The sequence below is a fragment of the Terrapene carolina genome, unplaced genomic scaffold, assembly GCF_002925995.2.
Source record: "Terrapene carolina triunguis isolate 2854851 unplaced genomic scaffold, T_m_triunguis-2.0 Scaffold517, whole genome shotgun sequence".
NCBI lineage: Eukaryota > Metazoa > Chordata > Testudines > Emydidae > Terrapene > Terrapene triunguis.
The window spans coordinates 4,996,979-5,007,896 of NW_020664868.1; the positions used below are offsets into that span (position 1 = coordinate 4,996,979).

General features: G+C 66.1%; 1 protein-coding gene across 4 annotated transcripts in view; it reads right to left on the minus strand.

Moving 5' to 3' along the window:
- The window catches only part of EXOC3L2 (exocyst complex component 3 like 2), a 38,225-nt gene that overhangs the window by 8,750 nt on the left and 18,557 nt on the right, over window positions 1–10,918 (minus strand). For all 4 annotated transcript variants that reach the window (XM_026658869.1, XM_026658868.1, XM_026658871.1 and 1 more), the window contains exons 2-9: window positions 10,093–10,757; window positions 6,517–7,138; window positions 6,214–6,328; window positions 5,705–5,815; window positions 4,729–4,829; window positions 3,385–3,495; window positions 2,789–2,924; window positions 902–1,024 (exon numbers count right to left, since the gene is read on the minus strand). In XM_026658869.1, the coding sequence (XP_026514654.1) occupies window positions 902–1,024; window positions 2,789–2,924; window positions 3,385–3,495; window positions 4,729–4,829; window positions 5,705–5,815; window positions 6,214–6,328; window positions 6,517–7,138; window positions 10,093–10,738 (1,965 nt within the window). In that variant the 5' untranslated portion in view covers window positions 10,739–10,757. The remainder of the gene's footprint in view (window positions 1–901; window positions 1,025–2,788; window positions 2,925–3,384; window positions 3,496–4,728; window positions 4,830–5,704; window positions 5,816–6,213; window positions 6,329–6,516; window positions 7,139–10,092; window positions 10,758–10,918) is intronic.

The window sequence follows — 10,918 nt, forward strand, 5'->3', positions numbered from 1 at the left end:
GGCTAAAGTGACCTCGCTCAGTTCAGTCTCGAAGGGGGGAGAGATGTGACGAAGTGGGACTGTTCTTAATGTTTCCTCTGAATACTGTAGGGGTGCCTCAGTTTCCCCTATGCAGTTCTTAAGTCTCTAGGTGGTGGGATAAAGGCCAGTGTGCATAATGGCTGACAATCTGTCTCCTGCCAACAAATGGCCGGGGCCCTTCCCTCTGCAAGGGGATAGCTAAAGGTGAACAAAGAGATCAGGTGACCTCCTGGCCGGGGAAAGAGACAAAGGCCAGAAAGGAGGGGCTGGAGAGTTTCAGTTTGGAACTGGCTGGGGACGGGAAGTGAGTGCAGACGGGGTTGTCTGGCTCGCTGGGCCCCAGAATGGACCTGGCTGAGGGGTCCTGTTCTCTGTACCTACAAGCTCTGTTTTAGACCATGTTCCTGTCATCTAATAAACCTCTGTTTTACTGGCTGGCTAAGAGTCACGTCTGACTGCGAAGTGGGGGGTGCAGAACCCTTTGGCTTCCCCAGGACCCCGCCTGGGCGGACTCGCTGTGGGAAGCGCACGGAGGGGCATATGCTGAATGCTCCAGGAAGGTGAAGCTGTGTGAGCTTCTTGCCCTGAAGACAGTCTGCTCCAAGGAAAAGGAGGCTCCCCAAAGTCCTGACTGGCTTTGTGGGGAGCAGTTCCAAAGCATCGCCCGGGGACTCCATGACACCATGGCAGGGGGGCGTGGCCTGGAGCGGCACCAGGGCTGTGGGGGCTGGGATAGGGGGGCGGGGCCGTGGCGGGAGCAGGAGCCACTGGGGGTGTCCGGGCGGCACGGGCTGCTCTCCCTTCTGCCCAGGCGGCGGCCCAGGGGCAGACTGCGGCCCCGTCCCGCGTGCCTGCTCCCCACGCCCTCGGCAGCACCCACCTCGTACGGCTCCGGCTGCATCTTCCGCAGCTTCTGGGTGTAGTCCGTGAGCAGCGCGACGATGGCGTCGAAGCTCTCCGAGCTGGCCAGCCACTTCCTCTTCATCAGCTTGGGGAAGTAGGGCTGAAAGGAGAGGCCAGCCTCAGCGCCAGGGCAGAGCCGGGCACCCCCAGGGCCTCTGCGACCTCGCCCCGCCTCCGGCTCAGACAGGCCTACCTGCCCCCCAGCTAGGCCAGGCTGGGTCAGACCAATGGCCCCGCTAGCCCAGTATCCTGTTGTGACGAAGTGGGACTGTTCTTGATGTTTCCTCTGAATACTGTGTGGGTGCCTCAGTTTCCCCTATGCATTTCTTAAGTCTCTAGGTGGTGGGATAAAGGCCAGTGTGCATAAATGGCCGACACTCTGTCTCCTGGCAACTAATGGCCGGGGCCCTTCCCCCCTGCAAGGGGATAGCTAAAGGTGTTAGAGAACAAAGAGATCAGGTGACCTCCTGGCCCAGGAAAGAGACAAAGGCCAGAGAGGAGGGGCTGGAGAGTTTCAGTTTGGAGCTGGCTGGAGATGGGAAGTGAGTGCAGACGGGGTTGTCTGGCTTGCTGCCTCCCCCCCTCCCCAAAATGGATCCGGCTGAGGGGTCCCGTTCTCTGTACCTACAAGCTCTGTTTTAGACCGTGTTCCTGTCATCTAATAAACCTCTGTTTTACTGGCTGGCTAAAAGCCACGTCTGACTGTGAAGTTGGGGTGCAGGATCCTCTGGCTTCCCCAGTACCCCGCCTGGGCGGAACTCACTGTGGGAAGCGCACGGAGGGGCAGAGGATGCTGAATGCTCCAAGATCAGACCCAGAAAGGTGAAGCCGTGTAAGCTTCTTGCCCTGAAAACAGTCTGCTCCGAGAGAGGAGGCTCCCCAGAGTCCTGACTGGCTTTGTGGGGAGCAGTTCCAGAGCATCGCCCGGGGACTCCATGACACCTGGCTCTGACAGTTGCTGGTGCCAGATGCTTCAGAGGGAACGAACAGAGCAGGGCAATTATCGAGTGATCCATCCCGTCGTCCAGTTCCAGCTTCTGGCAGTCAGAGGCTAGGAACACCCACATCCAGAACATGGGGCTGGGTCCCTGCCCATCTTGGCTAATAACCACTGATGGACCGGTCCTCCGGGAGCTTTTTTAACCCAGTTATAGTTTTGGCGTTCACAACATCCCCTGGCAAGGAGTTCCACAGGTTCACTGCATTGTGCGAAGACTTACTTCCTTCTGTTTGTTGCTGCCTATTAATTTCCTGGTTCTTGTATGATGTGAATGGGTAAATAATACTTCCCTAGTCACTTTCTCCAGACCAGGCACGATTTTATAGACCTCTGTCATATCCCCCTTAGTCGTCTCTTTTCCAAGCTGAACAGTCCCCGTCTTTTAATCTCTGCTCCCGTCGAAGCTGTTCCACCCTCTTCTCTGCGCCTTTCCCAATTCTAACCTCTTGGGTTAGAGCTGGGGTGACCAGCCCCACACGCAGTCTGCCAGGTGTGGGTGTATACGGATTGATAGAGGGGCAGGATATTGACTCTCTCATTATCTATCTCAGTGGGTCTCAAACTTTTTTACTGGCGAGCCCTTTCACCCAGCAAGCCTCTGAGTGTGACCCCCCTAATAAATTAAACACACTTGTTTCTATATTTAACACCATTATAAATGCTGGAGGCAAGCGGGGTTTGGGGTGGAGGTTGACAGTTCGCGACCCCTCATGTAATAACCTCATGACCCCCCTGAGGGGTCCCGACCCCCAGTTTGAGAAACCCCTGATCTATCTGAACACTGGGTCCTCAAACAGACCAACCTTCCCCCCTCAGACAGACCCAGGCCGTGTCCCACGAGTGCCCTGGCCTGCCCCCACGTACCCGGAGCTCCTCGAAGAGCTGCTGGGCCAGGACATGGTTGCAGAGCCGGGTCACCTTGTCCAGGGCGGCGCTGGCCTGGCGCTGGGGGGCATCGCTCTCCGAGTGGCCAAACTGCGCCAGCTGCTCCACGTATTCCCTGGGGGAACGGCACCTGTCAGCAAGCCAGCCCACAATGCACTGCAGCAACGCCCCCTCCTGGCATGGGCCCCAGGCCCCCATCACCCTGGCAGGGGCCCAGATCTTGCCATGCTCTCCAGCCAGGGGGCCTTGGGTATGGCTGTGGGGCAGAGAGCCTAGCCCAGCAGGGGGACCTCAGGGGAGTCCAGCAGGGGTCCTTGGGGGCATGACTAGGGAGGGAGCCCAGTGGGGAGCTGGGGGGGACGACGACACGGGGGTACCCAGCAGGAGGCTGGGGGGGGGGGGGGGGGACGTGGGCCCCAAGGGACCCAATGCGGGGCTTGGGGGCAGGCACAGCCACACCAGGGGACGCAGGGTGCCTCCCCTGGACCCGGGCAGGGGGATGGGCTGGCTCACCCCAGCACCCAGGTCTGCCACCCCCCAGCCCTGGGCAGGCAAAAGGTATGGGGGCCCCGCACCTGAAGGGGGGGCAGCAGTTGACGAGCGCGATGGTCCTGCCCACATAGCTGTCGGTGGGGGGGCCGCTCTTGCCGGGCCCCTCGTGGAACTGCTCCACCTTGCTCTGAAAGCTGCAAAAGGGGAGAGAGGGCACGTGCTGAAGGGGTGTCCTGAGGCTCTGGGGGGATCCCCACCCCCCATACCAGGGACAGTCCGGGGGGGGGGGATCCCCGCCCCTCCCTGCCCAGGAAGGGCATCGTTGTACTGCCAGGCACATGTCCCACAGTGCTCTCTCTGACGGACCCCAGGGGAGGGACCCGCACCCCCCTCCTCCCCTCAGCTGTCACCTCCTAGGCCCCCTCCTCCCCCAGACCAAACCCCGCCCAGCATGGGGAGGGGAGAGAAACCTGAGCCAAGGGCTGTAGCCCACGGGGCTGGCTTGGCCTTCCTTGTCTTCAGCCCTAAGGCAGGAAATCTGCAGGCCTGGGAGATGCTAGCCTGGGCAGGGGGCTGGACAGACAGCCTGGCGGCTCCCCCGAGGTTTGGGGGAACGCGGCGGACGAGCCTGCTCAATGGGAGACGCCACCGCAGGGACAGGGGAGTAACGACCGTCCATCGGCCGAGCAGGGCGTGCCGGGGCGGAGCTAAACGGGCCTGGACACGGATGAATCTGTTACCCTGCAGGAGAAGGGCACCTCCCTCCTATGCTGGGGAAACGGCTGGATTTGAGCACTAGCCTATCGCTAGGAGCGGGGTCTTCAGTCATCAGCTGGGTAGCCCCCATCTGACCCTGCACCCCGCTGGGCCCATCAGAGCCATTGGCACGCCAGAGACAGGGCCGGCTGCTGCCTGTCACCGCCAGGGCCCCCAGGAAGCGCTTCGGCCCAGGGCTAGTGCTGCGGGCTGGGCCGGGGGCTTTGACCGGGTCACGTGGCTTGAAGCCCTCCTGGCTTGTTCGCCGAGTCCAGTGAAAGTCCCCCAGGCTTTGCTGTGTGCTCAGCGTGAGCGCCCTGGTCCCGCGCCCCGGGCTCTCGCCAAGAGACAGCTCCTGGGTTTGAGCCCTGCAGCGCCTGATGCTGGGGCCAGGACCTAGGGACCCTCTGACCGACTGGCAATTCACACAGTATTATTAACAGGGCCCATCGCTCCGCACAGCCCACGGGTCTCCCAGCCCGGGGGTGGGGGGGGCTGGCCACGCTGGGCGGGGGTGTGTGGCTGGGAGCCAGGGTGGCGGCGGCGGCTGGGAACCCACCCCGATTCCCCCCCACCGGGAAGCCCTTCCACCTGCTGTCCCCCCCCCCCCCTCCGCCCCCTTGCCCCCCCCCCAGAAGAGGGCCCTGGTGTAGCCTCCCCCCCCGGCGTACCTCTGCAGGAACTCGGCCAGACCAGTCAGACAGCAGAGCACTATCTGCTCCCCGAACTCCGGCGTGATCCGGGGGGCTTTGTCCACATGGGCCTTCAGCACCTGCAGGGAGAGCAGCAGGTCGCTGAGCTGCTGGGGGAGCGGGGAGCCTCCTCCCCCCCTGCCGCCGGGCGCACAGACTGGGGGGCTTTCCCCTGCAGCCCCTAGAGCCCGGAGAGGGCAGGGAGAGACAGGCAGAGCCCGCCTGTGCCCTCTGCCAGTGGGAGCCCCTGATGGCATCCCCAAGGCCGGGCACCCACAGAGGGGCCAGCAAGCGAAGAGCCCTGGGGCAGCCAGTAGGGGGCAGGTGTCCCCCCCGGGGCAGCCGTGTCTTGGCAGGGGTTGGGATCCAGGATGGGCGAGCCCGGGGATAAGCCTATAGCCCTGCCCTGACTCTAGGGGGATGGGCACATGGGCCCACTCCACACCCAGGGTCCACGGGGAGCTGGGAGAGCCAGGCTGCGGCTTGGGGAATGGGGCGGGGGGGGGGGGGGGGGGGGGGGGAAGGCTGGACCTGGCCGCCAGGGAAGGGGGGGAGGGGAGGAGCCTGGATCAAGCCCCAGGCCGGCTCAGAGGCTCCCATGGATCTCCCCCCTCAGCTGGGCCAGGGGCTGCCCCTCTGCCCTGGCACCCCTGGGCCCAACGGGCGACTCCTGGCCCCGCTCAGCCAGCATGAGAGGCTGAGGCCACCAGCGCCTGGAGGGTGAACAGCTGACTGCATGGGGGGGGGGGGTTGTGTGTGGCAGGGAAGGCCAGGCACGGTGGGAGGGGGAGTGGGGAGCCCGGGGGCCAGGCATGGCAGGGAAGGGTCCCGGGGAGCCCGGGGGTCGAGCACGGCAGGAGGGGAAGTGGGGAGCCCGGGGGCCAAGCACGGCAGGAGGGGAAGTGGGGGGCCCAGTGCAGACAGGTAGTGGTGAGGGGCTTGGCCCTGGACGCACAGAGATCACCCGGCTGGACAGCTCCAGCTGGCTGTGGTCCCGTCCAGGCTCCTGTGCCCAGCGCTGCTCCTCCTCCCGCAGCTCCCGGCTCATGTCTGCCACGATCTTGGTCTAGGTGGAAACAGAGAAGATGTCACCGGTGGGGGGAGCTCTAAGGGGGGGGCGCATGGGCTGCCCCAGCACCGCCCGCCCTTTTCCCTGGTGCCCAGCCGACCCGCCCCCCCGCTCCCCCTGCACCCTGGGGGGACTGGCAACCCCCCCCCCCCCCCCGACCAGCTCCCCCCACCTACTTATTAAAGGACTGACACCCGCAACCCCCTGGACTATTGGGGGGGGGGAATCACCCACTCCCAGCGCAGAGGCATCAAGGGGAAGAGAAGGGGGTGGGGAGGTGCCATGGGGAAGGAGTGGGGCAGGAGCGGGGTGGCGCCGCAGGGGGGCAGGGGAGGAGCCTGAGGCTGCCATGGGGAGGCAGAGTGGAGGGAGGAGGCGCCAGGCCCCGCTGTTACCTTCACTGCCGCAACGCAGGCCTCCTCCAAGCGGCGCTGGGTCTCGGGGGGCAGCAGGGGCTCTAGCTCGTGGGCGCTGAGCAGTGGGGCGATGTCCAGCCGCCCCAGCACCTCCCTGGGGGCAGAGACAGCCATGAGAGCAGGGCCCCCCCCCCGCACCCTCCCTGCATGGCCCCCTTCCCAGTGCCAGCTCACAGGACCCCAGTGCCAGGTACCGGCCCTGCCCCTCACCCCCCCCCTCCACATACCAGCCCGTCCCTGCTCCCCGCCCCCCCGCTCCAGGAGCCAGCCCCGCCCCCTCACCTGGGGTAGGTGTTGCTGTGCCAGTCCAGGAGGAAGTAGAGCTCGGCAATGGACAGGCTCCTCTGGGCGATGCTGCCCAGCAGCTGGGCCAGCCCCTCATGGTAGCTGCGGGCGTAGACGTCCAGGGCCTGGTACTCGGGGGGATACGCCGGCAGCAAGTGGCTCCTGACGGCGCGGAGGTCCTCCACCAGGCAGCGGGTCAGGCGCTCCACGTGCCCCGCCAGGGGGCCGCCACTGTCCTCCGCGCACTGGCCCAGCCGCTCGCCCACCGCCCGCTTCACCGCCTCGGCCCACCTGCGGCGCATGGCCCGGGGCCGGGGCCCCGCGCCGCCCCCCTGCGCCTCCAGCCACCGCCGGTCCGCGGCCTCCTCCTGCTCGATCACCCGCACCATCAGCTCCAGGGACGGGTAGGTGCCTCGGGCCGCCAGGGCCTCGGCCAGCATAGCCCACAGCTGCTGGAGCAGGGCCTCGTACAGCAGCGCCACGTCCTTGGCCTTACGGCTGCCGGCCCCGGGCTCGCCGCTCGGGGGGCCCTCCCGCCCGCACTCCACCTCCAGCTCAATGATGTGCTTGTCCGCCGCCAGCAGGTCCCGGTGCTGGATCAGGTTCAGGATCTCCAGCACTGCAGGCAGCGGAGCAGAGAGGTCAGCACGGACCCCGGGGGAAGGGGAGCCCAGGGCTGGGCTGGCAGGGGGCTGCGGGTCGGGAGTGAGGGGCACCGGCACAGTGTGGGGGGGTGGGGGAGCCCAGGGCTGGGGCTGGCAGGGTTGGGAGTGAGGGTCACCGGCAGAGCTGGGCGGGGGACAGAGAAAGGCTGTGGGTCAGGAGCGCTAACCCCACACACACTCCAGTTCTGGCCATTTCCCCAGCACAAACTCTGCTCGGGGGGAAGCGGAGCCGGGAGGCAGAACCCCAGCTTGGCTCTACGTTGGCCCCAGCCCTTCTGGAGAACCTGGACTCTGGGTGGGAGCCGGACATGCCCCCTGCCCCTGCCAGGGCTGCCTTCTGCCCTCGGGGTCAGCTGAAGAGCCAGCAGCCCGCGACCCCAGCCCAGGGGGGCAGGTACAACTATGCCCGGCTGGCAGGGGCACATATGGGGGATAGAGTGTCCCTGCCCCACGCTGCCTGGGAAGTGCCCACCTCTGCGCTGCCCAGTGGGGCGGGACACTCGGTCTGCCGGAGCCCGCTGGCTGCTGGATCAGCGTCCGGGGAGGCCGGCAGCAGAACAGCACCTGCCGGCCTCCCCAGACGCTCAGCTGGGCTGTGCTGGGCTGGACAGGGGACGGTCCTAAGCGTGGCCATGAGCCGCCCCGAGCCGAGCCCAGCCCCAACCCAGCCAGGGGCCGGCCACTGTGCCCTCATGGTGTCCAGCCACCTGGCCCTGGGGAACAGCACCAGGCACAGTGTTGGGGGGAGGCACAGCCCACAGCATGGCCCCTGGCTGGGGTGAGGGGCACAGTACATGGCCCAACACCTGGGCGCACAGCGCTGCCCAGCCCTTGGGACCCACGGCCAGCCCGGGCAGGCTGGTGACATGGGGTGCTGGGCCTGCGGGGGGAGCAGACAGTGCCCCCCCTTCTCCTCCCCTGCCAGGGAGGGGTGCTCGACCAGCGGAGAGTCTTTATCTGGGCATGGGGGGGGGCAGGGGGTGCTCCCAGGTGACCTCTGACTCCCTTCTGTGACCTGCAAGTGACACCCCCCATCTGCCTTCGCCCTGTGGCAGGACCTTCCAAGCAGGGAAAGGGGCACTGAGCACCATGTGGCCCTGGCAAAGCAGAACACCGGGGTCATCTCCTGCTTCCCCCCAGCCCGCCTGCTCCGGGCACATGTCTGATTCACCGGCTCCCTACCGGACCAGCTCCGGCGCCCGCCAAACCTCGCCCCCAGCGGGACAGCTCCTCCCATGGGGCGGCACACGCTGAGCTCTGCGGGACGCCCGCTCCGGGGGCACAACAGGACTTCGCTCCGCGCCCCCTCCTGGCCCCGTGCCAGGGAAGCTCCGCTGGCATTGGGACGGAAACATCCCACGTCCAGCCCTGCAGAGGGCAGCTGGGAACGTGGCCCAGGGAGACCGAGAGACGCCAGGGGGCAAAGCGGGCCTCGGCATGGGCACCAAAGGCAGGGTTCCTACGCCCAGCTCAGATTATCCATAGCACCTGACTCTCAATTTTCCAAGGGTTTTTGGAGGGGAAGCCTCAGAATGCCACCCCCCCAACCCCCCAGGTAGAGACCTGACCCGCTGCATCTGTATCGGTCCCTACCCCTCCCTCCTCAGCGCCTCCCAGCGCCTCCCAGGTGTGGGCCTCATGGTCACTGGATCTCCAGTCAGGAACCGGCTGGCTTAAACATGGGAGGGAATGTATTTGCACCTCAAAGGATCCTTAATTGGTGGGTGTTTGCTCTCCATCCACTGGGTTTGGTGCCCTGGGGTGGGACAATGAGGCCTCTCCCCGGCCGGGGGCCAGACAGGGCGGCTCCATAGGATGATAAGGGATCTGCTCAGAACTGGCTGTTCCAGGCCCTGGTGCCGTGTTATCTTCCCATTCGGCCCCCCCCCCCCATTGTTGGCTCCCCCCAGCGGAGCCCCAGGTCAGGCACCAGCCAGGGCATTGCCGGCCCCATCCCATGCAGCTGCGTCCTGTGTCACTCACAGCACCTCTGTGGTTTTAGGGGTTTTGCCAAGAACCATTAGCAACAGCAGGGCTGCCCTGTCCAGGAACCCCACTCCCAGGGACGGGGCTCACCCCATGCAGAGCGATGCCCTACACCGAGCCCAGCTGTGGGGAGAGCCCACTGTGCAGATGGGGAAACTGAGGCAGAGAGGCAAATGGACATACACAAGAGCCAGGGATAGAACCCAGGAGCCCTGGCTCCCAGCCCCCCTGCTCTAACCACTAGACCCCACTCCCCTCCCCGCTCTGGCGATAGAACCCAGGAGTTCTGGCTCCCAGCCCCCCCCCCAATCTAACCACTAGACCCCGTTCCCCTCCCAGAGCTGGGGATAGAACCCAGGAGTCCGAGCTTCCAGCCCCCCTGCTCTAACCACTAGACCCCCTCCCAGACCCAGGACTAGAACACACACACATCTTGGCTGGGAGCATGTCACGGTCGGCACCAGCGTCCAACTCTGCGAGCAGGATGCCCTGCGACTGGCCCTCACCACGGCAGCTCCTCTCAGCACCGGGGCCGGCCAGGAAGTGGGACCGACCTGTCACCCAAGGCCAGGACTCAGTCGAGGGGGGGGAGAAGAGCACGGAAAGAAGCAAGGCTGGAGGGGGCTCCCCCGTGGGCTGAGGCTCCTGGGACGGGGTAGCTGTAGGGGCTCATGGGGTGGGGGGGCAGGGGGGGCCCCAAGAGAGGGAGAGGAGGGGCTCCCCCACAGCTCCTCACAGTCCAGGGGAGGGGGCGCCCCGGCGACATGACTCGGCCCATCAGTGGCTCCGCGTCGGGCAGGCTGCCTCCCCGGGATGTATGTGGGCACACCCTCCCCCACATCCCCCCTCGTGGCAGGGCCCCCCAGCTGCAACACGGAGGGTGACCCCAGGGCCCGGTTCCCACGGCCGCGCGCCGGCTCACCTGACAGAGGCTCCTGGGCCTTGGCGACGGTCTCCACCTCCTGGGCGGCGAGCGCCGGCTCCGGGGCCTCGGCGGGGCTGGGCTTGTCCACCAGCGAGGCCCGGCGCGCCCGGCCCCCCAGGCCCAGCTTGAGGAAGCTCATTCGCTTCCCGGCGTCGGGGACACCCTCGCGCTCGGCCGGGGAGCTCTCCGGCCCGCCCTGGCTCTCCCTGCGCCGCCCGTTCAAGCGCTGCAGGAGGCCGAAGTCCTCGGAGCAGCGCCGTGCCTTCCGCTTCTCCAGGGACCCGAGGCCCAGGAAGGGGCGCCGGTCGGGCCCCTTGTCCCCGGCAGGAGCCTTCTCTTTGCCCGCCCCCTTCTTGCCCTTGCCCAGCCGGAAGGGGGACAGGCCCGCCAGCTTCTCTAGCGTCACCCGGCCCCGGTCCAGGCTGCCATTGGTGAGGTCACGTTCAAAGCCACCGTCCTCCTCCTCTGCCTCCTCCAGGAAGGGGTTCTGGTCCCCCAGGACAGAGTCCCCCGAGTTCTCCTCCAAATCCTCCTCGAAGGGGTTGGTGCTGCTCTCCTGGGCCAGGATCAGCTCCCCGGTGCTGCCCGGTGCTCTGTTGGCCGTGGCCATCTTCAATTTGTAGGGGTTCTTAAGGACCGGCATGGCCGCCGCTATCCGGGACCTGGCAACACAGGAGACAGGGTCAAGCGCCGAGTGCGGGATGCAGGGATCCCGGTGCCATGGGAGGAGGAGCAGTTAGGGACATGGAACACCCAACCGCAGCCTAGCAACATATACCGCCATTGCATGCCCTGTACCCCATCGCAGGCCCTGTACCCTGTA